Source organism: Numida meleagris, chromosome Z, assembly GCF_002078875.1.
Source record: "Numida meleagris isolate 19003 breed g44 Domestic line chromosome Z, NumMel1.0, whole genome shotgun sequence".
Lineage (NCBI taxonomy): Eukaryota > Metazoa > Chordata > Aves > Galliformes > Numididae > Numida > Numida meleagris.
This window is the reverse complement of record NC_034438.1, coordinates 14,795,671-14,822,684: the sequence shown is the minus strand read 5'-3', so window position 1 is coordinate 14,822,684 and position 27,014 is coordinate 14,795,671. Positions and strand designations below refer to the sequence as shown.

At 36.1% G+C, this 27,014-nt stretch overlaps 1 protein-coding gene across 1 annotated transcript in view; it reads left to right on the top strand.

Annotated features, from left to right (window-relative positions):
• Nucleotides 1-27,014, top strand: part of HCN1 (hyperpolarization activated cyclic nucleotide gated potassium channel 1) — a 202,374-nt gene that overhangs the window by 19,034 nt on the left and 156,326 nt on the right. The window contains exon 2 of the mRNA XM_021381011.1: nt 3,960-4,383. Coding sequence (XP_021236686.1) covers nt 3,960-4,383 — 424 coding nt within the window. The remainder of the gene's footprint in view (nt 1-3,959; nt 4,384-27,014) is intronic.

Below are 27,014 nucleotides of genomic sequence, written 5' to 3'. Positions count from 1 at the left end.
CTCTGCACAGATCACTGAGGGCAATACAGTGACTGGCATCTAGTTTTTCTCACCTGAGAGAAAAGTATTGTATAGTGGAGCCAAGAAAGTAGCATATTATTCACTTCTGAATGAAAAATGAATTGTACAGTAGTAAGACTTTTTCTAGCTACCTAGCAGATTATATTACATTGTGCACTAAAAATCAAAATGCAAAACTGATGCAATCTCATAGTCCTTAGCATTAGATGTTGTTACTGAAGCCCTAACTTGACCATAATTTTTGCTGACATTCAGACTCAGGAGCACCTGTGTTTTGCATAATCAAGGTGGATAATGACTGTTAAACTGGATTATTGTAGGATAAAATCAGCTGATTCAGTATTAGATTTTATTTTGGCCAGGTAGCTGTTTTTTTATGTAGCTTTGGTTAGCCTTAGTTATGTAACTACATAACACCCTGCTGGCTGGGCTTAAGAGATCTAAAATCCAGGAATAATTTGTTTAGGTATGAGCCACAGATACGTGTACATCTCTTGTGATTTTTTTTTGCTATTTCCCATTCATTTTCAGGATTCCTTAGAGAATTCTGTTCCTCAAAAATGCTTTGTGAAGTATTTTGGTTGAAAGCTTGTGGTATTTGTACCTGTCAGCATAGTAACAGTAATATATAAATTTGTGGTTCCTTCTTTATCGTATTTTTAGTTTACTGAAAAGGCATGCAGTACAGCAATAACCCTACTCTATGAATTAAAGAAACTAGGAAATATATTTGGAAACTTTTGCCAGTGCAGAGGTATGGCAAGTGCTGTAAGCGTTAAGCACAAATACTTTTATAGCAATTAGTCTTCACGTTTGTTGAAAGACCGAAAACGTGTAAGACAGAAATCTCATTGTGGCACACACTTTACAAGTAAAGTCTATTTTATGCAGCTTCTCTGTGTATCAGTTAAAGGAATTTTGACTCAATTGCTAGTCAAGACTAATCTCTGAAGGCTTACCTTGGAATAAAAAATTAGGAATTCTTATGTCACTCTCCTTTTACTGTGCTTCACAGTTACAGTTAATTATTTTGTATTCTTAGATCAGCTGTTTGTGAACCAAGAAGTATTTTCTGCATTAAGCTAGAAACAAAGGGAATTTATAAATCCAGATCATTTTGAGAACGTCTCTGGAATCTAATAGAAGATGTATGGTGCATGCAAGTTTAGAAAAAAAATGAACTTGTGATTCTGAAACATTTGGTCTCCAATTAAACTTATATAATTATTTTTAATTGCCATGGACTTTGGCCATGATGGGAGTATCAGTAGCATGTGAGGTGGTTTGTGCTAACATAATGGAAGTTACCTGCAAGGCTGTGCTGAATGCTATGCTGGTGGCCAGTCTGCCACTCAGAACCCACTGCATCTGATGGCCTGGTCAGGTCCTGGAGAAGCCATTCCCACTCTGCTCTTCTAGAAAGCCCAGTGCGAACACTAGTAACTGATGCGGGCTGATTTCTGTGCCTTTCCAGGTCATTTAGCTGAACTTCTGCCTTTGCTTACTTCTAAGGTTGAGTGCATGTAGTTATGCACTATCTCTCCTAGTGAATAAGACATCAGTGATTCTTATGGGGTTATTCTGGAAACATAGAGGTACTGATACCATGCATGGAAATGCATGAAAGTCATAGGATAACAGAATAGTGTAGATTGGGAGGACTCTGTGGGAGGTCATGTAATCCCACCAACTGCTGAGTGTAAAACTATGAAGTTATTTCTGTTCTCAAATGAGACAAGAGTTTAAAGCTTTTACAGGTTCAGTTTCTGTTCTTATATTTATCAAGAATAACTTTATTTAACAATCTAACATTCAGAAGTTAAGCATAATTTTCTTGAAATCTGTTGGATATATATTACTATCCATTGAAATCTTCCATCAGAATGGATGTATATTCCTCATAATAGGCAGGTTTAGTCTCTATTTCTATAGTGGATAATAAATATACGAGTCTGACTTTTTACCATCTGTATTGAACACTGTAAGCATTCAGAGAGGAGCATTTAGATGATTCTGGAACAAAATAGTGAAATGCAATATCCATTTTATGCAGTGGAAGTTGCAACTTATTATTCAGACTTCTCAGCTAGCTATGAAATAAAGTAATCTCTCAGGTTGTTAAAATGTGTGGAAGTTCAGTTCAGATTATAAAAGTGGATGAAAGTTTTGATGTTGTCTAATACTGGTTTCTATTTCTGGCTTCTGTGATTTCTTTCTTTTCCTGTGATTTTATTCCAGCACTGTAATGGTATGATTACCTTTGCAAGTAGGTACTTACATTTAATATGTTATAAGTTAGAAATTTGGGCTTCCATTTGGACAGAAACCATAAAAAATACGATACTGCATTGCTAAGGCACATGTGATTGGCACTTGGTGCCAGTTTTACTTCTACAAACACGTTACGAACAAGTTTCAGTGGGAGACTGGAGAAGCATGCAGGATCAAGTCCAGAGAGTGGTGGTCAATGGCTCAGTTTCTGGATGGAAATCAGTGATGAGTGGTGTCCCACAGGGGTCAGTGCCGGGACTGATACTCTTTAATATCTTCATCAGTGACATTGACAGTGGGGTTGAGTGCACCCTCAGCAAGTTTGCTGATGACACCAAGCTGTGGAGTGCAGTTGACTCACCACAGTTACGGGAGGCCATCCAGAGGGACCTAGACAGGCTTGAGCAGTGAGCCCAGGTGAACCTCCTGAGGTTCAATAAATCCCAGTGCAAGGTCTTGCACCAGGGTCAAGGCAACCCTTACTACCAATACATATTGGGGGATGAAAGGGTTGAGGCAGCCCTGCTGAAAAAGACTTGGGGTTACTGGTAGATGGGAAGCTGGACATGAGCCAGCAATGTGCCCTTGCAGCCCAGAAAGCCATTTGTATTCTGGGCTGCATCAAAAGATGCATGGCCAGCAGGGTGAGGGAGGTGATCCTGCCCCTCTGCTCTGCACTGGTGAGGCCTCACCGGGAGTACTGCGTCCAGATGTGGAGTCCTCAGTACAGGAGAGACATGGAGCTGTTGGAGCGCATCCAGAGGAGGGCCACAAAAATGATCCAAGGGGTGGAACACCTCTCCTATGAGGACAGGCTGAGAGAGCCAGGGCTGTTCAGCCTGGAGACAAGAAGGCTGTGAGGTGACCTGATAGCAGCCTTTCAATATCTAAAGGGCAGCTACAGGAAAGAAAGGGACAGACTCTTTAGCAGAGTCTGTGGTGACAGAACAAGGAGAAATGGCTTCAAGTTTAAAGAGAATAGACTGAGGTTAGATGTAAGGAAACTGTCTTTAACAGTGAGGGTGGTGAGACACAGAAGCAGGTTGCCCAGAGACGTGGCAGATGCCTCATCCCTGGAGACTTTCAAGGCAAGGCTGAATAAGGCCCTGGGCAACCTGATGTAGCTGTAGGTATGCCTGTTCTTTGCAGGGGAGTTGGGCTAGATGACCTTTAAAGGTTCCTTCCAACTCTAAGGATTCTGTGTTTCTATGATTCTGTGATAATTCTGCTGGGTGCCACACATGCATCCCTTTCAGATATACCATTGAATGATTAGCACAGTATTGGCTTTATTGTAGATACATATTCTTGAGAAGTAAGGCAGTTAATGAAATGTAATAATTACTATTCTACTGACTGTGCATATATAGAAGGAGTTAAAGTTATGTCAGAATCAGGAGTTCTTCTAGCATTAACAAAATGTTCAAGCAGCCTTATATACGTTTAATCTCTATATGAAAGCATAGTATAATTGCTAACCTAATTTAAATGCTAACCTAAAATACTAATGCATTTGGGCAAAACTAACACCATATTTCAATATTGTAATTAATCTGTATGGAACCAAACACGTAGTTGAAGGGAAGTGAGCAGTGTGATAGAGATCATTTTTCTAAGCAAGTTATGCTACATTGCATCAACCATTCTGTTTCTTTCATTTTTTTCAGATTTTACTGGGATTTAATCATGCTCATCATGATGGTTGGAAACCTTGTCATTATACCAGTTGGAATCACATTCTTCACAGAGCAAACAACAACACCATGGATTATTTTCAATGTGGCATCAGACACTGTTTTTCTGTTGGACTTGATAATGAATTTCAGAACTGGGACTGTTAATGAAGACAGCTCTGAAATAATACTGGACCCTAAAGTCATTAAGATGAATTACTTAAAAAGCTGGTTTGTGGTTGACTTCATCTCATCAATACCAGTGGATTATATCTTTCTCATTGTAGAAAAAGGAATGGACTCGGAGGTTTACAAGACAGCAAGAGCACTTCGTATCGTGAGATTTACAAAAATCCTCAGCCTGTTACGCTTATTACGCCTTTCAAGACTGATTAGATACATACACCAGTGGGAAGAGGTAAGAGACATATATACTATTATAGCATTGTTTGCCTTTATTCCTGTAAAAGTCTGGTCAAGTACCTCTGAAGAGCTACTCAAGACCCAGACTAGAATAATGGGCTTTTACTCACCAGTTGGCATAGCTACAGAGACGTGCTACTAGAAAAGCCCTTTTGGAAGAAAGCACAGAGCAGTAATGGTCTTCTGTCTGCTAACCACAGAAATAAAGTGTGTGTAGGATTGTCGGAACAGTGAGGATGGACAAACTCCTACATCAGAAATTTTAGCAGCCACCTAAAACTGTCCTTGATTTTGGTGACTAGCATTTAGAATTAAGAAATAAATACTCTTTCAATCACAGAGAACTAGGGAACTTTATATGTATGTGTATATGTATATACATATAGTGACAGGAGAAATTGAAACTACTTTTAATTGAGTAGATTTCCTAGAACATTCATTGTTTCAAGGCTGTATGGAGGCTGAATAAATTGAATACTGACCTTCTTTATAAAAATGGGTAGTTCAAATTTTGAGTCATTTCCTTCTAAACTGTCAACTCCACTATTTGTAGATGTGACCTTATGCTGCCTGCCAGTTTGGCTTGGTGACATTTACAGAAAATTATGGCATTCCCTAATTTGGCTTGCTTATAGCTAGGAAGCATTTAAATCTTTGGCACATACTACCATGATTCAGGCATTTCATTTCTTGCCTGTCCCCATCTCTGCAGTTTTAAATATCATAATATGTTTTAAAAGGAAGTGCTAAAAACATAGGAAAAATAACTGCTGTTTTCTATATCTTTTTTTTTTTTTTTTTTGCAGCAAGTGCAATGAGAATTATTTTGTATTTTCACTGAAATGCTATGAAAAAAAAATCGTGCATTTATTTATTTAAGTGAACAGTTAGTTAATTAAATGAATACTGGAGAATGGTTTTCTACCATTTCTGTGTTTTTTTTTCCTGCTAAATACTCAGTTTTAATGTATTATGTTTACTTTCTGGTTTAGCAGAAACCTCACTGTGAAGCCACCTCACAAATAAAGTCAGATCATATTAAAAACAGCATGATGCTGAATGACACTAAGTATCAAATGTGTAACAAATTTATAGCTGTTTCTCAAAAACCTGAAATACATAATTATTTTTATTAGTGTGTTTTGTAAATTCTACTACTTTGCCTCTATGTAATGCAGTGTATCTATATTTTTGATACAGAAATGGAGCACTGCAGTTTTGTACTCAATTTAACTAAGGCAAATGATTAAGCATATCTTGTAGTTCTACCATAAAGCTGTGCTTTTGTCTCGTCTGTGCTTTACAGAGGGACAACCTTCTGAAACACGTTCAGTGACATTATATTCTGCCAGCTTAATAGCTTGCCACTATAAATCCCTACTAAGAAGAGAAATGAATACGTTTTTCCCCCTTTTTTTCTCTGCTACCAATGATAAATCAGGTATTCTAAATCAGAAATATTTGAATCTAGAGCTGACTGGGACTAGAATTGACCGGAAGATCTGATCCTGCCTAGCAATGCCTGGTGTTTTGCTGTTGTAATGTATAGTTCACAGCTGCTATTTCCCCTGAGGTGCTTGATTGTAACTTAATCTTTGATTCCCTTAGTAATACTTAAGCAACGCTGGCATTTATTAAAAATGAGTGAAGTCCATCTTTTTGTGTTTGGTAACACATTATAATGCTTGCTGATTGTTCTCAGGAAGGTGGAAAGGGATCAGAAGTATTATTGTTTCTGGGTTTGAAACTGCAGGGAAGCAGCAATGGACTCCATGGCTGCTTTGAAGAAGGACTTCTAGTGGCAGGGAGAGTGTGCAGGTACCTTGAGAGGAATGTAGGCTGAACCAGATTCTGATAAATCCCTAAATGACAATTAGGCAAATTAAAATAAAACAAACCTCTTTTCTCTAGCATCTTATACATATCTGAAGTCAAGGTAGTCATATGGATTTTTGTGTTTGGCATTTGTTATCACAATAGTTAATTATTACTTTGAATGGAGAGTGTAAAACTGTACTGAATAGTGATCCAGGACAACTTTGGAGAAATGGAATGTTGCAGCATTATAAAGTTTTAAAACAGCAAAAATGGATAGTAAAACTTAGCTTAATTAGGAAATGATAGTTAGATGATCACACAGCGGCAGTCACAGTCAACGAGATCTTCGCTGGTGGTATTAATCTCTATTAATCTCTTCTGTATTGTGTAGTACAGTGAGCACCTAACTTAATTTTTATAGCATGGAGCTGGAGCCTGTTTATATGTATTTAAATGGATTGAATATTTGTCGCTTCTGGGCTGACATGTTGGTTTTCAATGTGATGAAATTAAGTTTAAAATAATATGTATTTGTATACAAAATAATGAGCATTACGTCAAAAATACCAAGAAGACAGACAGCAAACTCATTCTTCATAAATTGTGAAGCACAGACTTCCTGGAAAACTGATAAATGAACAAGCCAGGTTGTATAACACTACTGCTATCCCACTGAGGTATTTGTATGACCATAAATAGTAAAGATAGATTGAAATTAGAGCTTTTCATTTTTTAATTATCACATACGTTATATTCAGTTGGTTTGTATCCTAAATTCTAAGAGGAGTAGGCAAAAATGTTAGAGATTTTTGTAAGACATTAGTGAAACATGGTTGCTTTTCTTTCTTTCCACATTATTTAAATCAATTAAATTGGTACGAAGCTACTATCAGCTGCATCGAGGTAAATAGTGTATGCACTGCAGAAGCTTTCTCCTTAACTGCTAAAAAGTAATAGAGCTCTGGTCCTAATAGACATGAATGGATTGATACGTTGGTCTGCTGTGAATAGTTTACCTGAACAAATGACTCCATGAAAATTAGAAGAAACAGTTAAATGAAGTATGGGGGACATGTTGAATTTGCAAACCCATATTGTTCTAAAACCGTTTTTCAACTACAGGATCTAATATACCAGTCTCTTAACAACCCAGATGTTAACAAAGAGCTAACAAAAATATATTTATTTAAATGAAATTATGTAATATGACATTTAGGGAAAATAGTTGTTTAAATTGCCAATTGCAGAAATCACTTTTGCAGTGGTTTCTGTTTGTTTTTTGCTTTTTTTGTTTTGTTTTGTTTTTGTTTTTTTTGCTTTGGTTCCAAAGCAAAGCAAACAAAAAATCCTAACTAAACAAACAAAGAAAAAAAATGCTGGAAAAACAAAATCCAGACATGAATTACATGATCTAATATATATTTCCTTTAACTTTACTATATTCAGATAATCCAGTGTGACAAAACCTGTATCATATTCCTGACATGATCAAGAATTGAATATGCAGAGGACTAGACAGTGGATAACTTAAAAACAAAGATATAAAAAAGTACGTCATTGAAATAGAATAATTATTGAGTGGTGACATACATAAATCTTTTTTGGAAAATAATTCTAAAAGTATTGAGACTGATTTGTTTAAACTCCTAACATCTTACACAGATGTGCATTCAACTTGTAAGTTATGTTTAGTTACCAATGCTCACAGGTAACTGAACAATTAAAAGATATTCAGAATTAAGAATGAATACACTGTTTCCTCTGAGTTTCAATTAAAAGTTGTCAAATGGTATACTGCTTTAAATTTACCTATGACAGGAATTTACAGATTCTTTCAAGGACCAATTTTCTCCAGAAGCTCCTTAAAAACAGACTTGCTTAAAGCTATTCTAATCACAGGAGAAGACCTAGTAGAAGTACCAGTAAATAAAATTCATACTCCTAAAAATGTTCTATAAATATTTCATTCTGAGATGCCTGATTCTTTAGGATTAGAACAGATTTTAATGTGACAGATTGCTTATAGTGAGATTTGCGTATAATGCTAGGTTTTGCAAACATTCATCCATGAAAATGTATAGTAATTTTAAATTGCATCATGTTTTATTTTGACTTGACTTGTACTGAAATCTGGTTCTCAGTTTGGCTAACCTTTTCAAGGTTAATGAATGTACAGAAGAATTGATAGGCATTCTTGCTTTGCTAAAGCTCAAGTCTTAGATGAAACTTATTCCCTGGATTTCTGAGCATATCACACAAAGCGTCTTACTTTACTTTTTACTGTATTATTTTTAATAATCACAATAATACAGAGCTATCAAATCTCATAAATAAAAGCTTCCTTGAATTCTAAGCCTCACCAGAGTGCTTAAAAATTAAGTAAATATGGAAGTACTTTGCCAAATCAAGTTCTGTATTAACAATTTAAACTGTTGCTTCCACGTTACACAATCCTAATTGTCTTTGATGACCACTAGGTGTCCCCTCCTTGTTCTGCTTGTTAATAACCATACAGAAATATATAACTATATATGATGTTAAGCTGTTGATCACTACCTAAAAAACATGCTGCAAAACATGCTTGTGGTACCTGGATGACAGAAGAGCACTCGTACTTGAACAGCATGCAATTTCTGTGGTAGGTATACATCACTCCCTTTATAAAGACAAACCTCTTCATTCCCTTACAGCCTTCTGAGAAGTCAAGATTTATTGTATCTCCTTTTGATCACTGATTAGGATACAGTGTGACACAGAGAGATGGTAACTTAGGTGGGTACTTGGTAGTGCTGGATAAAAACATGTACACATATCTTTACTTCTGGCATTATTCATTTTTCTGTGTCCTCAGAAAGAAGACACAGTGAAGAGAGGACTGTGTCTACAAAACATGCGTTCTTTTTATTGATGGTGTTGTGCAGTGTTATTTGTTTTAAATAATGGAAATGGGAGCTGACATAATATTTTTGCTTTCTCTTCATTCAGTTTTAATTCCTCTCCTCCGTGGCAATAATTTAAACTACATTCTCAAGATCCTGTTAAGTTATATCATGTAGTGTCATACTGCAAAAAAGGACACCAGTACAGTTCATGTTAAAAAATAAATTGATGTAAAGTAGAGCATACTTGTTTATTGCCTATTACAGATGCATTGATCAAACCTGAGTCGTCTAGCTCATAGGAGTTACAGGGAGAAAATACAGTTAAATAACTTCAGAGGGAAAGAAGACATAGTAGGAGTAGGAGAGCCTACCTTCTCTTACTGGCAGTCACAAAGCCTCTGAAATTTTGCAAAAAATTGTCTGCAATGATTTCTTTGGCTTTCTTATCGTTGAGAAGATTGAAATAGAAAATTCCTATTTTCTGCCAATTTCAACTGTAGGAAACTGAAAATCAAGTTTTGCTTTCTTTCTTTGGAAAGTTGTGCTTGGAAAATGCTGCATACCTAATACACACAAATGAGTGAACTTGTGTTTAGCACTGCGTAACTATGCAAACCAGGGTGAGTCATTAATGTTGTTGTCCATAATGTTGTTCAGTGAGCAGATATTTGATCTCATGTATGGATCTCACACAGACGACTTCCATTTTTTGCTGTGCTGTGTCTCAAGACACCTGATTTGTAATCCTGTTCTAAAGTTGTCTTTACCAGGTGAAGGTGTTGTCATGTGTACTTGACACATGCTGACATCCTTCACTTCTTACATAATCTAGGCAGGAAAAAAACATGCTATTTGCTTGTGATGTGAATTATGCAGTCTAAAAGTGTTCCATGCTCAACATAGCTATGGTAGTAGATCATCTCTATAGGTTCATCATAGCACAGAGGCCTATCCATATCAGACGGCTGCTTCTGTTATCCATGTGGAGTTGCATGGTCTGATGGAGAGGTCCCAGACGTTGAGAAGGATGGCATTTGAGAAGCTTAATGGTGGTTTTCAACCGAAGGCTGTCCCATTCTGAAGTGCGTTTGTCCTTTTCTTATAATGTGACAACAGCAAGTATTCTGTTCTGGTGGGTTTGATAAGCTACTTCAGTTGCATGGCGTGAATGTCTTTTTTTGGATTTTTAGCATGCAGAAAACTTTCGTGTTCCCCTCCTGCATTTGATAGGAACATTTCAATATTTTCCATTTGGATGTGAACCTGATGATGGCACTTACTCAGCACTGGGTTATTACAGAGTTTCTACTTGAAGCAGATGATCAAGATGTACAAGATAATCAAGTAGCATGCAGCAAAGGATGACCACCCCAGTTCCATAGGGGAACACACTCTTTTTGTGCCTGTGAGTTGTGCTGGCTGTCAGGTCGTTATGGGTAGGACTCGCGGTGCTGGTATTCCTCCAGAATTTGATTGGGATGTTGCGTAATGGATAGTCTGTCCCTGACAGCGATTGAGAGTGAGGTATTTTATCTGTAGGCACTGATCCTGCAGAGCCAGAACCCTGCCTGCTAGCCTTTTTCTCTCCTCACTTAAATTTAGAGAGAATAAAAGCAGTTGAAGCTATTGATTGTCTAATTCTAGTTTACTAAGTGTCATTTGCTTACATGTGTAGAACTGAAATGATAGAGAACTTGTACAAATAATACATAGATTCTGAAATAAAGCATGATATACTGAGGAAGAATATGGGTTGAAACATTTTCATAACAGCAAAAGTCAGTCTCATGATGTATAGATATACAAGTCTGAGTGCTATTAAATAACAATTTCTCTTCTCTGTCACATAATGTACAAGCCCGTTCTATGTGTTTTGTTAAACAGGGCACCTAATACAATCTTTACTGAATTGGTAGTGTTCCAAACAGGAAAATGTATTGGAGATCATTTCCTAAAAACCTTAGTGTTTATATAAATTATCAAAGTTTTAACAGTAGGTGAGTATAGTGTGCTCATTTCTGCAATGCTTTTTTATGTATTTCAATGAAAATTATTTGGGAAAAGTAGATATCAGTGCAGCTAAAGTATATGTGCATGAACTGTCACTGATGTAGGTGATAGAACACACTGAAGTTTTTATTTGTTCACTCTTTTAAATTCTGTACAACAGTAGGAAAACACATGTAACTGATAGCGACAATTAGGAGACATTATGATCCATCCTCTCCTAATAATAGAATAGTAGCTGCCAAAAAAGAATATCAGATTTTTAGAGCAGGCAATTAGTGAAATGCAAGCAAGACATAGTATTCTGTTCTTTAATTTTGTACTTTGCAATTTAGTCATAATAACTTCCAAAGAAAAATAATCTTTCTTCCTACAGACTAAATAGGAATTGTTATGAATGTAAAGCTTTTCTTTTCATCTTTTTACCCCATTGTGCCAGCAAGTGCCTTTTGTGTGTAAGTACACTGAGATAGTAATTGTGCACTCCCAGTTTTCCCTAGGAGATGAACCACAGTTCATCTTAAATAAATCTCCCTGAACTGAGATGCTGGAAAATAATGCCTTGTATAGTAACAGACCTGTTGCTGGTAGTCTTATAGGATCTTTTCTTTCTGTTTTTGCTTGCAAAATATTGACAGATTTTAAATTTGCACCCAAGTTTAGTTTGTCTTCATTTTCTCTTCATGTAGCTGTTTTAGATATTGCTAGGGATACACTGTCACCACTTAATGCTTTCTGAAGTAGACTTACTGTTCAAATAAATTTTTACAAGGCAATTTTTTTTTTTTTTAAAGAATGCAACAAGATGTCTTTACATTGCTAATAATTACTAATTGAAAGTTGAGGAGGAAATTATACTGGAAAAATAAAAGCTGATGGTCAGAAGCTGGGTGTGAACAATTTTAACTTTTTCGTAACATTTGGCTTCAAGAAGCATTTAACTTCTTAAGTAATCATGTATTAAAGGGTAGGCTATATAAGTTTAAAGTTGATACAGTTTTGTCATTTACTTCATGGGGAAAGTTGTTGGTTGCTGTGAACATCTTTTTAAATTAAAGAAGAAATTAAAAAAGCAATAAAATAAAACCAACCCACCAATATGTTCCTCTCTCTGTGTAGAACACTGTGTTTGTGAAACTGCAGGCTTTAATTAATGTGGATTTTTCGGATGGCATTACCTCAGTTGTCTCAAGTCTCAGAGGCAGAAAAATGAGACTGGGCAGACCAGCCTGCCTCATCACCCTTCCTCACTCATGTCGTGCTCCTTAATTTATCTGGGCACTTTGTCAAATAAGAGCAGGGAAATAATACCAATGCACCACCTATCAGTAGGCTGAGAATCATGTTCTGATTTTGATCAAATTTAACTACCTTCTAACTCAATAAAATACTTAGGATGCTACTTGTTTGAGAAGTTGCTGACTCTCACTGAGGACAATGGAATAAGAGTTTAATAGTTAATTAGGAGCAGGATTCTACTTTAGAAAGCTAAAGTGGTCTAAATTAACCACTTAGGCAGAAAGAGGCAACAGTATAAACCTACTTAGAGACTGCTGAGGAGCTGGGTTGACAGTGTAGATATTGCTTTTCCAACTGTAAGTTACATTCTGAGTTATTTCTAGCCTAAATTTCATGGAAAGAAACCTGAATTTCATCGAGTTTATTCCATGACATTATCTCACATCCCATATGTGTAATGTATGATTTAAATATAGTTGTAACCTGAAAAGAATGAGCAAATAACCTAATTCAGAGATTGAAAGCACTGTGCTCCTTGCTGCTGAGCAAGAATTAAAGCTGCAATTGAACTGCTGTGCTGTTCACACAATCCTGCATGGAGAGCGTGCTCTCTTCCTCACTGCTTTCATCTTCTTTAACCCAGACATGTACTTTGACATAGCCCTTCCATACATCTAGGCTCATAGTCTTTTCCTCTTACTGTTATCTCAAAACAGCTCTTTTTTTCAGCTCCTTTGCTTTCAGAACCAATAGCAGCAAAACAAACTGTGCATCTGCTTACCTTGATACGGCACTTTGTAGTTGCACTGCCTTTCTTTACAGTCAGTATGCAGCATTACTGATCTGGCATGAACTACTTCCAGGAGGTGCTGAGTATTATTACAATCTTGGTGTTGAGTGGATATGCATCTCTGGAGATCCCTCTCTTCACCCACGTGGGTGCTACCGGCTGAGAAGCTGGGGTAATGGGATCCATGGCTGCCTGGGAGAAACCGTCTGTAAAAAGCTGAAAGGGTGGCTGATTGTGATAGGACAGCTGTTACCTTGCCAGAGCATTGGGCACCATGCTGCCTGTAGAAAAGTGGAAAGATGAAACTGTAAAAAAAAAAAAAAAAAAAAAAAAAAAAAAAAAAAAAAAAAAAAGGAGAAAAAAAAGGGAGAAAATATTGAAGCAACTTGAACAACTATGCATGCACATATTCATGTGAATAATCTCCAAGTGTGAGGGTTCCTAAAAGTGCCTACATACCTCTCAACAAAAACCAAAGAAAACTGTTCAATTTACAGTTTTTCTATCTCCAGATAAATTCTTCATGCACAATTTACCTTGCTTGGCTGAACATATTCAAAGGATTATGACAGCAAAGTCTTTTCTCTTTGCTAATGCTTTTTTTCATACCTTTAAGATGGTGACGTACAAGATTAATGGCCAGAATCTGAAACTGGAGAGAATGGTGTCATGCATAATTCAGAATGAATCTGTTTGTAACACTGCCTTACTGTGGGATTTCTGAAGCACGGTATTGAAAAAATGTGTAGTAGTGGTCCTTAAGTTGATCAATTCTTCAACCAGAAACATGAATTTGACTTCATCTGTTGCAAAACTGACTGAGAATTTCACCTGAAAATTGTTTTCTGTCATGGTAAGTTTGATGTTGGCTATGTTTTTAACAAGGAAAAGTGGAAAAATGTACAGTTGAAATGTGATTTCAAAGGGCGAGGAATAACTTTTAGAATTGCTGCATTATTTTGATTGCCAAGAAAGTTTAAGCTGTTGTCTATAGACAAGTAACTTAAATAGTCATACCTTGCTGTAATCAACACTTGAGTGGTTTGTTGGATTTCATATATCTTCTCAAGGGTGAGACACTCTTTTCTTACAGAAACTTTCCAGTGAACTAAGCCAAACACTGGCTTTCCTTCAGTATTAATCATGTAAACTTTAAACTATCACATAAATCTTTAAACCATCATTTATTTTGTTGATGGCCTGACCAATCTAGTGTATCATAAATGTGGTATTATTTGTCCTTTTTATAATGTGACATTTTTAGTAACTGAATACACATCTTAGCCTTATGTATATTTTTATTTGTATCACTGTTAATGTTTGGGTATCACGAATGTGTGTTCTGATGGATCTTTTAAAAGCAGTTTTTTAAAAAATTCAATCTGTTTATTGGGGCTCTTAATTGGCAAAGTAACTGCCAGACACTGGAAATGAAACTATAAAGATACCTTGCATGGTTAGAATTAGTAACACTGAAACTTTTTTTTATGAAAGCAAATCAATGAAGCTTATTTTCAAAATAATTTCAAAAAAAATTCTAGTTGAACTGTACATGCATTCTTCCTTTCTATTTAATCTTCCCATCATTATCCCCATGGAAGCTTGTGAAAATAAAACCTTAGTGTTGAAGGTTTCAATTCTACTGTTTTTCTGTTTATTAAAATAATTAATATTGACTCAGTAGTTCTTATCAACTTTTGTTTAGCAATTGAATAAGTTTACACTTGTGGAGGAAGTGATTTGCTTTTCCCTCAGCCAGATGATTTGAATTGGTAGCATTTGAAAGCAGATATATGGGGTGTTTTCCTGTGACACAGCAATTCGCATTCAGTCTGCTTCAGCCAATTACTAATACTCTTAAGGGCAGTAAAGTCAATTGGACAACTTTGGATTGTGCTTTTGGGAAATTCTCTCTCCCTCTTTTTAGATATGTATGGATCTTTTGTTTAAAGTGAACATGGTCTGAGTAGTTAAATGCAGCTTAGTACACAAACTCTTCAGCTGCATGTTAATTTTAAAGCTACATGTGACTATTTAACAGCCTATTTAGAACTAAGAGTTGGAAAATTATTGTAGCAGTAAAGTAGCATAATTGTTGATGTCACTTGCTGCAGTGACATGTGAATGATTTCTTGTTTGACCTCACAGCGACCTTAAGGTGCCTTATCTAGTCAATCAGTTTTTCTTGGTTTTGAACAGACAAGGAAAAATGACTGGTTAAATATTTGAGTCAGAAATTCACCGTAAATAATTCAGCATAAACAATTGCCTAAAACTACATTTTGTACTCCTTCCTTAGTTATCTCAATAAGAAATTAGTTGCTTGGTTTAAAAGTTTTAAAAGTTGTAGTTCCAAGTGTACCACGAGCCTGGTCCTATGGTTTTCCTTCCAGTTTCTCAAGAAGTTTTCCTCTGATGTGAAGTATATCATGATGCTCTTCAGAAGTAATGATTATGTAATTCAGAATTAGAAAAATTTAGCCTAGAATTAGATTGTCATCTGAGCAGTATAAAATAATTCTTCACCGATGTAAAATGTTTTTTGATGAAATCATAAAAAAGCTCTGGCTTGGATATTTAATGCTTGACTTTCAGGATTATTACACATGCTTAAGGAGTTTTGTTTTCCTTTAGTTCTCCTTTTTTGATCTTTGACAGTAAGCTTTTTGGAGCAGCATTGCATCTCTAGCTCTGTGTTCCAGTGCTAAATATACTTTAAAAACTAGTAATGTATTACTCATGATGCATGCTAAATCTATGTGAAAGGAGAGGAAGGGGAAAAAGAGAATATCTAGAGAGAGAAGGGGCAAGCAACTTCATGTCCCTAAATGACTTTTTTTTCTATACCTTGTGATTTTTGTTAGCTGCTGCTGTCTGGAAAACCGAACCAAAAGCTCAGATGTGATGTTTCCCATGAGTACCATCTCTTAGTCTAAGCAGTGTTAAAACTGTAGAAATGATAGGGCTGACTGTTACCTAGACTTTTCTGAATTGACTCTGCTGCACAGTTTGTGGCTGGAAGCTCAGTACCGTTGGCTTGTTGTCTGACTGCCCTCTTGTCTCTAATACTGGGGAGAATCACTCTGATGAAAACAAAGTAAGACCAGACACCTCGCACCTCACAAGAAAATGTATCTCTGAATTCTAAGACAAAGTGTATTCAATGTAACATCTCCTTAGCTGTTAAATAGTGGTTTTATTAATTTTATGGGCAAATATTTTTTTGGTTTGCTGTATTTTCATATTTTTCTTTTGGAGAGAATGGCTAATCCTCACAGAAATCATGACTTAGACCTATTTCTAGTCAATTTAAACAGTTTAGGACTCTGAGGGAATTTACACTGGAAATCATAATGTCTGATGTTTTCTCTCAAGACATTCTGAAGACTTATTAGCCTTCATCTGGCCTTAGCCTGTTTTTTTTTTTTTTTCCAATTGTGTATAAAATTTTGACTATGCAGTATTTCAGTTCCTTAGCAAAGTAGGCAGAGATACTGTTTCAGGGCACGACTCTCTCCTTTTTTTCTGAATATTTTATGCTTGAAATATGATTTTGGAATACAGAGATTCAAATCCATTAAGTATTTTTTAACTTCTTCACATTTCTGATTAGTAAATTTAATCAAACCACAGTTTATTTTTAAATTGAGCTACAGATGCACTTGAGTGTCCTCCGGGTGTTCATTTTCTTCACACTAAGAAATAGGCTCTCAGACATCTATTCTGCCGCTTCTTTTTGGTCGCCCACGTTTTTATTTATTTTGTGGAACAACTATGGGAAGAGAGAAAGCCAATACTGTGTGCTCACAGGCAGTGGAGGCGAAAGGTCAGAGCTGGTGCAAAAACTGTTGCTGACTTTGTAGCTTTGAGTCCATTCCTGTAGCGGAAGATACAAAACAGAAGAGATTTTAATGAAGATTTTTAATTAGATTATTGCAATTAAGCATTCCAAAAGATACTCGTATTTCTTTCTTTCTTTCTTTTTTTTTTACAGTTTGAAATGAAAGAGAGAAAAACAGTTTTTTAACTAAACAAATTAAGAAATTTTAATTGGATATTTTGTAAGGCCACCCCAGACAAAACCTAAACTACATGGAGTTGTCACCTCGAGTTCATTCCTCATTAAACATCTTTAACTATAGTGTCTGTGCCTTATTTTACAAAGGGAAACAAACCCAAGAAAACCCCCTGCATTATCTGCAGATGTCTTGAAAGCAGGTGGGAGGCATGGCATTCCTCTGCCCCGGCAGCGGGATGGGCTTGTGGCAGGGTTGGCCAGGGATGTTGGCTACGCTGGCTTGCTGCTTTGCCAAACCAAAACCTGTTCATGGTGCTGGCTGCAGTGCCTAATAGATGTGGCATTTGCACAGCATTGGAGCATCACAGGTATATGTGGTGATTATACGGGTATATATGGAGTGAGTGTCTCGTGACACACACAGGAAGGGCACTGCCGCAGCCCTGACATAATATCAACTTGATGTCAGCAGTTCTGTGCTCCCCATTACGATACTAAGCAGCACCATGTGAACTGTCCATCTCTTCCCAAAAACTGGGCAAGAAGCCCAGACACACATTAAGCACTGGAGGGCAAGATGTCAAAATATGCAACTGAGGGGTGTTCTTGGAGTTGGTTACTAGAGCTGATCTCCAGCTCCTAGCCACCACTAGCACTGAGAACTTGCCTGTGTTTAGGAGAATTAAGGCATATGAGCTGGAGAGAATGAAAAGACGAAGCTCATTTATTTTTGTCTTATAGTATTTTGTATTCAGTGTTCCAGTCTGTTCATCTCAACTAAGTTCAGTAAGACTGCACTGATGAAAATTGGAGAACTTTCCACATTACTGAAATTACTGGAAACTCTTGAATCTAATCAAGATTTATCTTGGTGACCTGCTTCATTTGTTTGCAAGCGAAAATGTAGATATGTCTACTGAAAAGCTCTTTTAAATTTGAAACAGACTAATCTAATCTTTCTTTTTTTTTTTTTTTTTTTTAAGTTGCTCTTATTTTTAAGTAAAATGTGAAGCAGGTAACTGGCATGGTCTCTTCCAGTTCTCAGATAGTATCAGAGCCTTGCAGTGATACTGCTATCATTCTGTTACCTTAGATGTTTTCAGAATATATCCAAAGAAGCAGAAAAAGAATGATTTAGGCCAGATTCTGGCTTTTCATATTGATTTCCATGGCCAATCAAGTATTTGTACTTGAAATACAGCTTTATACATTATACTTCATGTGCTTTGGAAGAATTACTATATATTTCTTAGATGTGTGGAGAAAATTTAATTTGCTCACGGTTGGTGGTGGTGAGCACTACTGGGTAGGTAGAACAAAATCAATTATAATAACTCCTAAATAAGTAGAAGCATATCAAAATCTTCACATGATTTGGCCTATCATCAGACTTTCAGTTTTCTTAACTAGCCATAGCAAGTAGAAAAAAAAAATTTTACTAATGAAAAAAGCACATCTTAATAAGGCTTTTCTCCTTAAGTTCTCAGTGTGAAGTTTTAAGAAAAAAGCATGAAAATCATATCTCTGAAGGAGCTTGGTGACTTAATCTATCTCCAGATGACAGTGCAATGGGATAAACTGTCAGTAATCACAGAAAAATAATGAGTAGTCTAATACTGAACAGATCTGCTGCCCTGATAACTATTCACTATCAGTATAGTATAAGTATAGTATAGGTAATTATACTATAAGTCTCAGTATAAGAACAAATACTGAGGCAAAATGGCTCAAAAAGTGAAGTATTGTATTCAAAAGGCTAAGGTAAAATCTACACACCTTCAGAACAGCGCATGACATATCATGTTGTATGCAGTTCTTTGAAATCTGATTCTATTTTGGATGTCATTATTACAATTTATAGTGCACTCTGGTAGTATTTCTTTTACTTTATACAATTTTTTTTATACTGGAGTCCAGTTTTAAATGCAGTTTCTATCAGATAAAACAAAATGGCTCCTTTGGAACAGACCTACGCTGATCATAAAATCATAGAATAGATAGAAGATAACAGAAGATAATCAAGTCCAGCTGATGAGGGACCTCTCTTCTGACCCTAGGTGATTTTGTCAGTCCTGTATACCCCCAGCTCCCCGAAAATGACATCTTTTCTTGGTTCCTGATGTGCTACATCTCTGCTTATTTCCTTGAAGGAAAGAATTACGAGCTAACTCAAAGTGGACTTCCAAATCTGAGATTTCTGAAATTGGTAGACAGCTGAAGATTCCCCGTCCTTCACAGTTGTTTGTTTGCTGTGGTGCCCTTGACATCTCAAAAAAGCCACCTACATATATTGTAAGATAAAAGGTTATATTGTCCTGTCTCAACCAGTTCCTAGACAATCAGCAGTTTTAAAATTGGAAACCAGTTGGGGTTTGGCATTCTCAGGGTAATGCAGATTGGTTTATAACCTTGACATAGTTGATAGCTATCCAGAATGACACCTAATATAATCTGATGCCTGTATTTAATTGTTGTCATTGATTTCTCTGGTGCTACAGCACGATTCTTCAACAGTTAAAATTTATCAATGTTCAATGCGTTTTAGGAACACTGCCAGTAAGAGTTGGTGAGAATCTACACTGGCCAAAGGGGATCCCTCAGATGTTATTTTCCCTTGTAGTGAGGATTAGCTATTGCAAGCCATTGATCCAGCAGTATTCACACATCTATATCCTTTTATCCTGTTTATTCCTGTTAGATCAGTGAGGCTGAAGCAATCTCTATAGCTGATAGGGAGCATGTCTTTAAGAACTTAACTAAGCTGTTGGAGATGAGCTCTTTCTGATGCCCTGCTGTTCTTGCTTCCTTGTGCCCATGCCAAGTCCAGGGTTAAATGAACACCCCATCTACTGTGGATTTGAGATTACTGTGTTTTTTAGCCAATTAGATTTTGACTCTTCCACCTATTCTTTCTATTAATATTTCTCCAAGAACTTTGTAATGCTTTCCAATTAAATACTGTTTCAAAAATGTTATTTCTCAAGTTACTTAGGAAAAAAATATCTTTTGACTTTTTTTTCCTTCAGCAATCATGTTGTGTAACATGATGTGTCTTATTTTGGTATGTTTGTTATTATTTTGTTAAGCACACTTTAAAGAAATTCCAGAGTTTTTTTATGTGAAATACTCAGTTCTTCTGGGGAGCATTGTTGTTTCCTATGTCATCCGTTTGGAGCATTTGACAGACTTCTAGGTTTCAGGCCCACAATGTGGAATATTTTGAAGATAGCTTTGAAAGTGATTGTATCAAATTTTAAAGAGAAGACAAGTTTCAGATACATATAGTAACCTGTACTTCTGAGGGGACATTTAATACACCATGTACTATTTCGGAAAAAGCTCTCAGAGTTTTCCATCAAAGCAAAGTTTTATTTTGTCTACATTCATTTTTCATCACAACATCTTGAATTTAGTGATTTGCTATATTCAAGGTGCAGTTATGACCAAGTTTGTAGGAAGGAAGAAGATTCTAGGAAACACAATAGTGTGGGGGAGCTCACAGGATTTCCCTGAAGCTGCTTCATACTATGAATTTTTCCTATCAATTCCATGAGCGATATAAAAATAATGACAAATGCAACAGTCTTGGGTAGCTATAAGGCCAGAGATCATCAGTTTCTTGGAATAATATGTTTAATTTTTTCAATGTTTCAGTCGGCAGTGAGTTTCTTGTTCCATGTATGTTGTCCACCATTTTTGGAGAAAGAAGTAAGGAGACTGCTGTAACCAGTGAAAGGAAAATTCCACTGCTAAACTCTTGCATATTTCTTACCCACTAGGATTTCTTTTTCTGTTCTTCTATTTTTTGTGTACAACAGACAGTGTGTGTAATAAAAGTAGCAATGTCTGACCTTGTGTTGTAACACAAAGGTGGCATACCAATCTTGCCTTAATTTTGGCAGTGTCGTGTTAAGAATGTAGCATAATTGGAGCTGGCATTTTCTGCCAATATGAGCTTTCAAAAGAGGATGCCAATTAAAGGGCACCAATATAGTACTTATAAAAAAAATAGAAAGGTACTAATGACAACTCTCTAGTGAGCAAAAACCTACTCAGATCTGAATATTTTTGACTGAAGTAGAGGAGGAGGGAGGGATAAAGATGCCAGAAAGAACGGTGTCCAGAGTGTGAAAGAAGTCATGTTGAATGCTTAAGAACCAAATGAATTACCCAGTTGGCCACATTTCTGTGATTCCAAGCGGACAGTCTACATTATCAGATGACTGTCTCCTTTTTGATCCATGGAAGAAGTTCCACTTTGTACAGCAGGCAACTATCATAATTCATCTGTTCCACTAGATAAGTGGTCTGACCTCCAGGCTTCTTGGTGAGAAATGTCTCACTATTTGTTTTTTTTTTTTTTTTTTTGCAAACCTCTTGGACCTGCTACAGTGCACACAGAGATGTGTCAGTGCTTTGTTTGATACATATCTGGGATGAAAAGAGCCTTTCCTGTTCATTCCTGAAGACAAGCAGATAGGTAGATCTTATTTCTGTATCCTGTTCCAAAATTTCAGTATCAAATTCAAACTACGATTTTTAATATTTTTCTGCATTGGTATTTCCATCTCATTTCCACTGAATATTAACATCAGACCTTTGGCCTTCCTGAGCCTTGCCAGTTTTGCCATATTACTTAAAAGTGTTTCTAACCACCAGTGAGAGAAGAGGTGGAAGAAGTTGCTTTTACGGTGTCGGCAGCTAGTAGCTAATAGAAAGATATTAACAGCGCTATAAAACTGCTGCTCATTGCTGGGAAAATGGTCAATGCTGATGTGCTGTAATAATTCTTTCTTATTAGTGAACTCTGTGAAGTGGCCAGGCTTTTTGGTCTTTGTGGTAATGGAACGTTGCTTACTAATAGCCAAGCAAATTGATTTCCAGATGAATTTAATCATTGTGTTTCCAGAAGTGTTCTGGAGATAATACAGCAGTTCCATGGAGTGAGATATTTTTTGATTGCTGTGAGAGTTATAGAAGGAAAATATATACATGCAGCTTTTCAAAGTCAGAGAAACGTCTGCTTTCTTCAGATAGAAAAAATAAAAGGATCAGGGACTGGTTTTAACATTTAATATAGGGAAATGTGTTTTGCAGTAAGAAAAATCATGCACAGAAATACAATTCTTATGGCAGCTTTGACTTTTCTGTTTTTCTTTCTATTCCTAATTCACACTTCTATCCTCTCCTTTCCCCATTATTGCTTTCTTTTCTGTCATTCTTGTTGGTGTCAATACAGGATCATTTACTTAGCTTGGAAAAATAAATTAATAAATTAATAAGCAAATTATTGGAATTTATTTATCATCATTTATCTGCAAGTAAGAGCCATATAAATATATGTGTTTATATCTATATATGAGAGCCATATATGTTGTATATGTTTTGTGTTGTGTGTGTTTTTGTGGGGCTGGAGTGCAACATAACCATGAGGGAAGACAATATGGGAACAGTTAATTTATGACTTTTTGAAAACGATCAAATTCCCAGTGAAGTCCTAGGATTAATTTTTAGTTCAGTTTATTTGGAAATTATTCCCTTTCACTTCTCAAAGCCACTGATTTTTGTATTAGGGTGCGGATGCCAAAGGAACCGTAATGAATACAGGACTGCATTGTTTTATGTTCAGAATTTGGCTTTGAGATCACACCTCCAGTTGCATGACAGTCTCTTGTTCAGCAATTCTTTTTTTGTGAAGGATTTTGTTTTTTGGCATTTTTTCTTTGCTTCAGTAAAGAAGAGAGTAACATACTCTTAAGTTTACCTACAAGAAGAATTAAGAATATTATTCAACTGGAATATTGTAGGGTGCCAGAAAACATTCTGATTTTACTTTTATTGTTCATTATTATTTATAGAGTTGTTGCAATTTTAGTTTTACTTGTGAGACAGGATGCTTCAGCAGTGTAAACTTCCTCCTTACTCCTTCTCCTCCAGAAAATGTTGGGAAAAGTGCTGTACTTCCATTTCCTAAGAAATGTACTTCCAATATGAGACAATTCTGTATTTTTTTCATCAGATCTACAACTGAGTCACTTACAATTACATAAACCACAACAGATTTTTATGCAGACCGAGGCTGGTGAGCATGCATTTGCTGCAATACTGTGACTCATTTTCAGGAACAGCCAAAACCATTATAATGCTTGGAACAGTTTGATGCTGCCTGGCTTTTACTTTTCAATTACAGCATACATTATTTAATACTTTTCTAATCTTAATGTCTATATGCCTTCTTTGTTCTTTGCAACAGAAAAGCTAGCAACATGGAAAGCCCAACATTTACCACAGAAATTATATTTAGGGAGACTTGTGATTCCCAATGTCCTTAATTGTCCCAAGGAGTTTGTTTCTGAACGTGTATATTGGTAATCTGATATGGGAATCTGCTATTTGAAGTCTTGAGTGTTTCAATGAGTATGATTAAGAAAATACTGGTGTTTCACTTCATTCATTTTCAGAAGAGATTATCCATTTCCTCAGTTCCAAAGACTCCTTTTTTATTTTCCAGTTATGCACCCTTTCAGAAAAGGAATTCTCTGGGCCATTAATGTTATTAACAGGGAGATAAAATTAAGGATTTTCATACCTAAGGCTTAGCATTATCAAGTGCTATTCATTGATTTTTATCTTTTATCCAGAATACCTTCTTCAAGGTCCAATTTCCCTCTATGATGGATGGAGAAAGTAAAGCATTTCAGTACAGGATTCAAAGCAGTACTGAAAGCTGAGCCCCCAAATTCATACATTCTCTTTTCCCAGATTTAGGAGAGTAAAAAATAACACAGAGGACGGTGCAGTGCTGGATTCTGCCCTTCTGTGTGATTGCATGCGTCAGGTGAGATGGAGGCAGATCTCTTAGCCTAAAAAGGGGAGCCACCTCCATCATCATGGAATGAGGATAAATCACAAATTAGATAAAAAGGTAGGTATATCTTTATTAAAAATAGTGACACTGATAGTCATGTATTAAATCTGTGAAGAGTTGGCTCCTGATAGCTTATATTAGACAATCTGAGAAGACCTACCAAACTGGCCTTTAGCGAATTAGGAGAAGAAATAGATAGCATTTATTTTAAATACTCAAAGCATTTTGAATTGAAAGTCAGCATTATTCTGTATGGGCTGTGACAGAACCTCACATATCTTGATATTTTAATGTCACCTTCAAATAACCCAAAGAAATAGGCAGTAGCTTTAGCAGGACTTTATCTGTCATAAATTTATACTGCAGTTTAGGTTTTATATTTTGTTTGCAACTGCACAGAATTTTATTTCATTTAAAGCAACAATCTTGCCACCCAATGACTATACGTATTTTTTTCTGAGATGTGCTGTCTGCTCTGCTGCTGGTGGTTTTGACTTCACAAAAATAATACTGGAAAAGTTTTTATACTGGAAAACTAAGGTCTGTGTTTAGATAAGGTTAAATGATGTATTTATTAACCTACAGCTTCCATATTCATGTGCTTTGCTTGACACTAGGTATCCCATCATCAAGATGTTATTTTCTCACTGTCCTTTAAATAGTGTTTGAGCATGCTGTCTGCGTGGACCGAGAGATCACACTGTTGTTTGAGTAATGTATGATAGTGGGAACAGCACTGACAGTGGACAAAAAAAACCCCCGTACATTAGGAAATAGTTTCTCAAAGACACACATACATAACCAGAAGTATTGCTCTTAATCCTGTCCTGGATCTGTCCAGGTCAGATAAATGCTGTAGGTGCACGTAATCCTCCCTTCAGACAGTCTGAGCTCTTGGACTGCTTCCAGCCCAGGATCCCAGGTGTACTATGAGAAACGTGTCCACAACTCAAGCTTTGAATTTACATCTTTGTCTGTTTTTGCCATTAAACCTCGTTTGATTTTGAATCTTCATGCCTTCTGCTCTCTTAAATCATTGTTTCGCTATTACTACACATGAATAAAATCTAATTTTTTTTAACATGCTGTGTTTTTTCCCCCCATTTTCATGCTTCCTCTTTCACCAGTATATTCCTAGCACTGGAAAGCTGGTGCCATTGTAAGCTTGTCTTATTGCTAAGTTTTGCACAAGCTCCACAGATGTGACATCTCTCTTTGCAATGAGACTGTAGGACAGGATGAAGCATATGATCTTCAGCTTACAATTGATAAGAGTCAGTGTGAGAGGGTAAGCCTATTTGTCTGTGTCTGTAAAGAGTTTTTTCAAAATGGACGAGTTACTGGTTGTAAGATCTTTTTTTAGAAGTTCAGTATTCATTTAACATTGAGCTCTATTCACTTCTCTATTAAGCTGCTAAGCTAATCCTGAAATGCAGTTAACTGAAGATTGATATATTCTAATTAATAAAATAGAAGCTGTTCATGAAGATAGCAACATGAAAGCTGTGGGGAAAATGCCTTGCCTTGATTTCTCCACAGTAAGCAATTTGATATCATTCTGCATTTAATATATACAACCAAATTTTGTCACATCCATTACTTGAGTCATGAACTTCATCATTCATCAGTTTTCCAATAAATGGAATAAAATCTTAATGTTTTGATCTTGTGGAAGAGCAAGTGAAATGGATATGAGCATACTCATCAGTACCTTCATGGAAATAACTCAAAAAGTTACATTAGCTCATTAAGAGCCACTGGAGAGAATAATACTTTTAGTTTTAGCATTTCCTGACTCAAATAGTTAAACAAATTCTAATCTCCAAAATAATGGTATTCTATTCTAATAATAGGTTTAAATACAGAATCAAAAGACTGCAAGATGAGAAATAGCTAATATCCCAAGCTAAATTACAAGAGCAGGCAACAAAGCCTTGCTTCAGCATCTGTATTATAACGGATAATGCAATCCATGCCCTTGTCTCAGCTAAGTAGGACAAAGAATTGTACATCTTATACAATCCATTGACAAGTTCTTAAGAAATCTTGCCTCAAATGGCGTTCTATATTTGTTCATTAGTTGCACTATTGCACTACCTGAAATACTTTATTTGATGTTGGAAGTCACATTGTTTCTGATGCAGCACCAGTTTACCCAAGGTTGCCAAAGAAGCAATTGGAAGGTATCCTGCTGGCCGATTCAGTTCACTGTAGAGGTATTTTTGTGTACCTCCCAACTGCCCTTTAAAACTTGTGTTATTTCTATTTTTATTCAGTATTACAAGCTAGACAATATATCAGGTCCATTAAAAATTACTCGTTATAGAAAAAATAATTATAAAGCAGTACAGAACAATTAATAGAAAATGTATCCCAGTGTACCAGCAGCTGAAATACATGCATCCTGATCAATTTACCTCTGGAATCAGTGGCCTGGCACAGATAAGGCTTGACACACCTCAGAGGAAACAGAGAAATTATGTATTAATTGTACATACATCTTTAATAAGAAATAACAAATGCAAGGTCAGATTCCAGCAACTATGAAGAAGCAGTGCCAACAATTTACTGTGCAAGAATTATTTTTTCCATCAATTTTCCATTTAGTGCTCCATCAGAATATCAGAAAAATGTTGATTTTTTTTCTGGACTAACAACAAAAGAGACATAAGAAATGGGACTGTGACTATTTATTTTCAAGCCAGGAACAACTATGGTTTTGTTATAAGAGAGAGGAAGAGGGAAAAGTAGGTATCACTGTATAGGAAAAATTAATTTTGCTACATGATTTTTCTTACACGTATCTAATTTATGAATTTACAAAATTGTGTTGCTGTTTTTTATAGTATTCAAATACTCTGTAGTTTATTTAGAATACAGAAATACATAAAATTTGTCACAGAATATTGCTGAACGCTATCATTTATTTGCAGTTTATGCACAGAGGTTGGTTTTATTAAATAGTATTTCAAATAATGTGTGAACACACTGGAAGGCTGTGGTG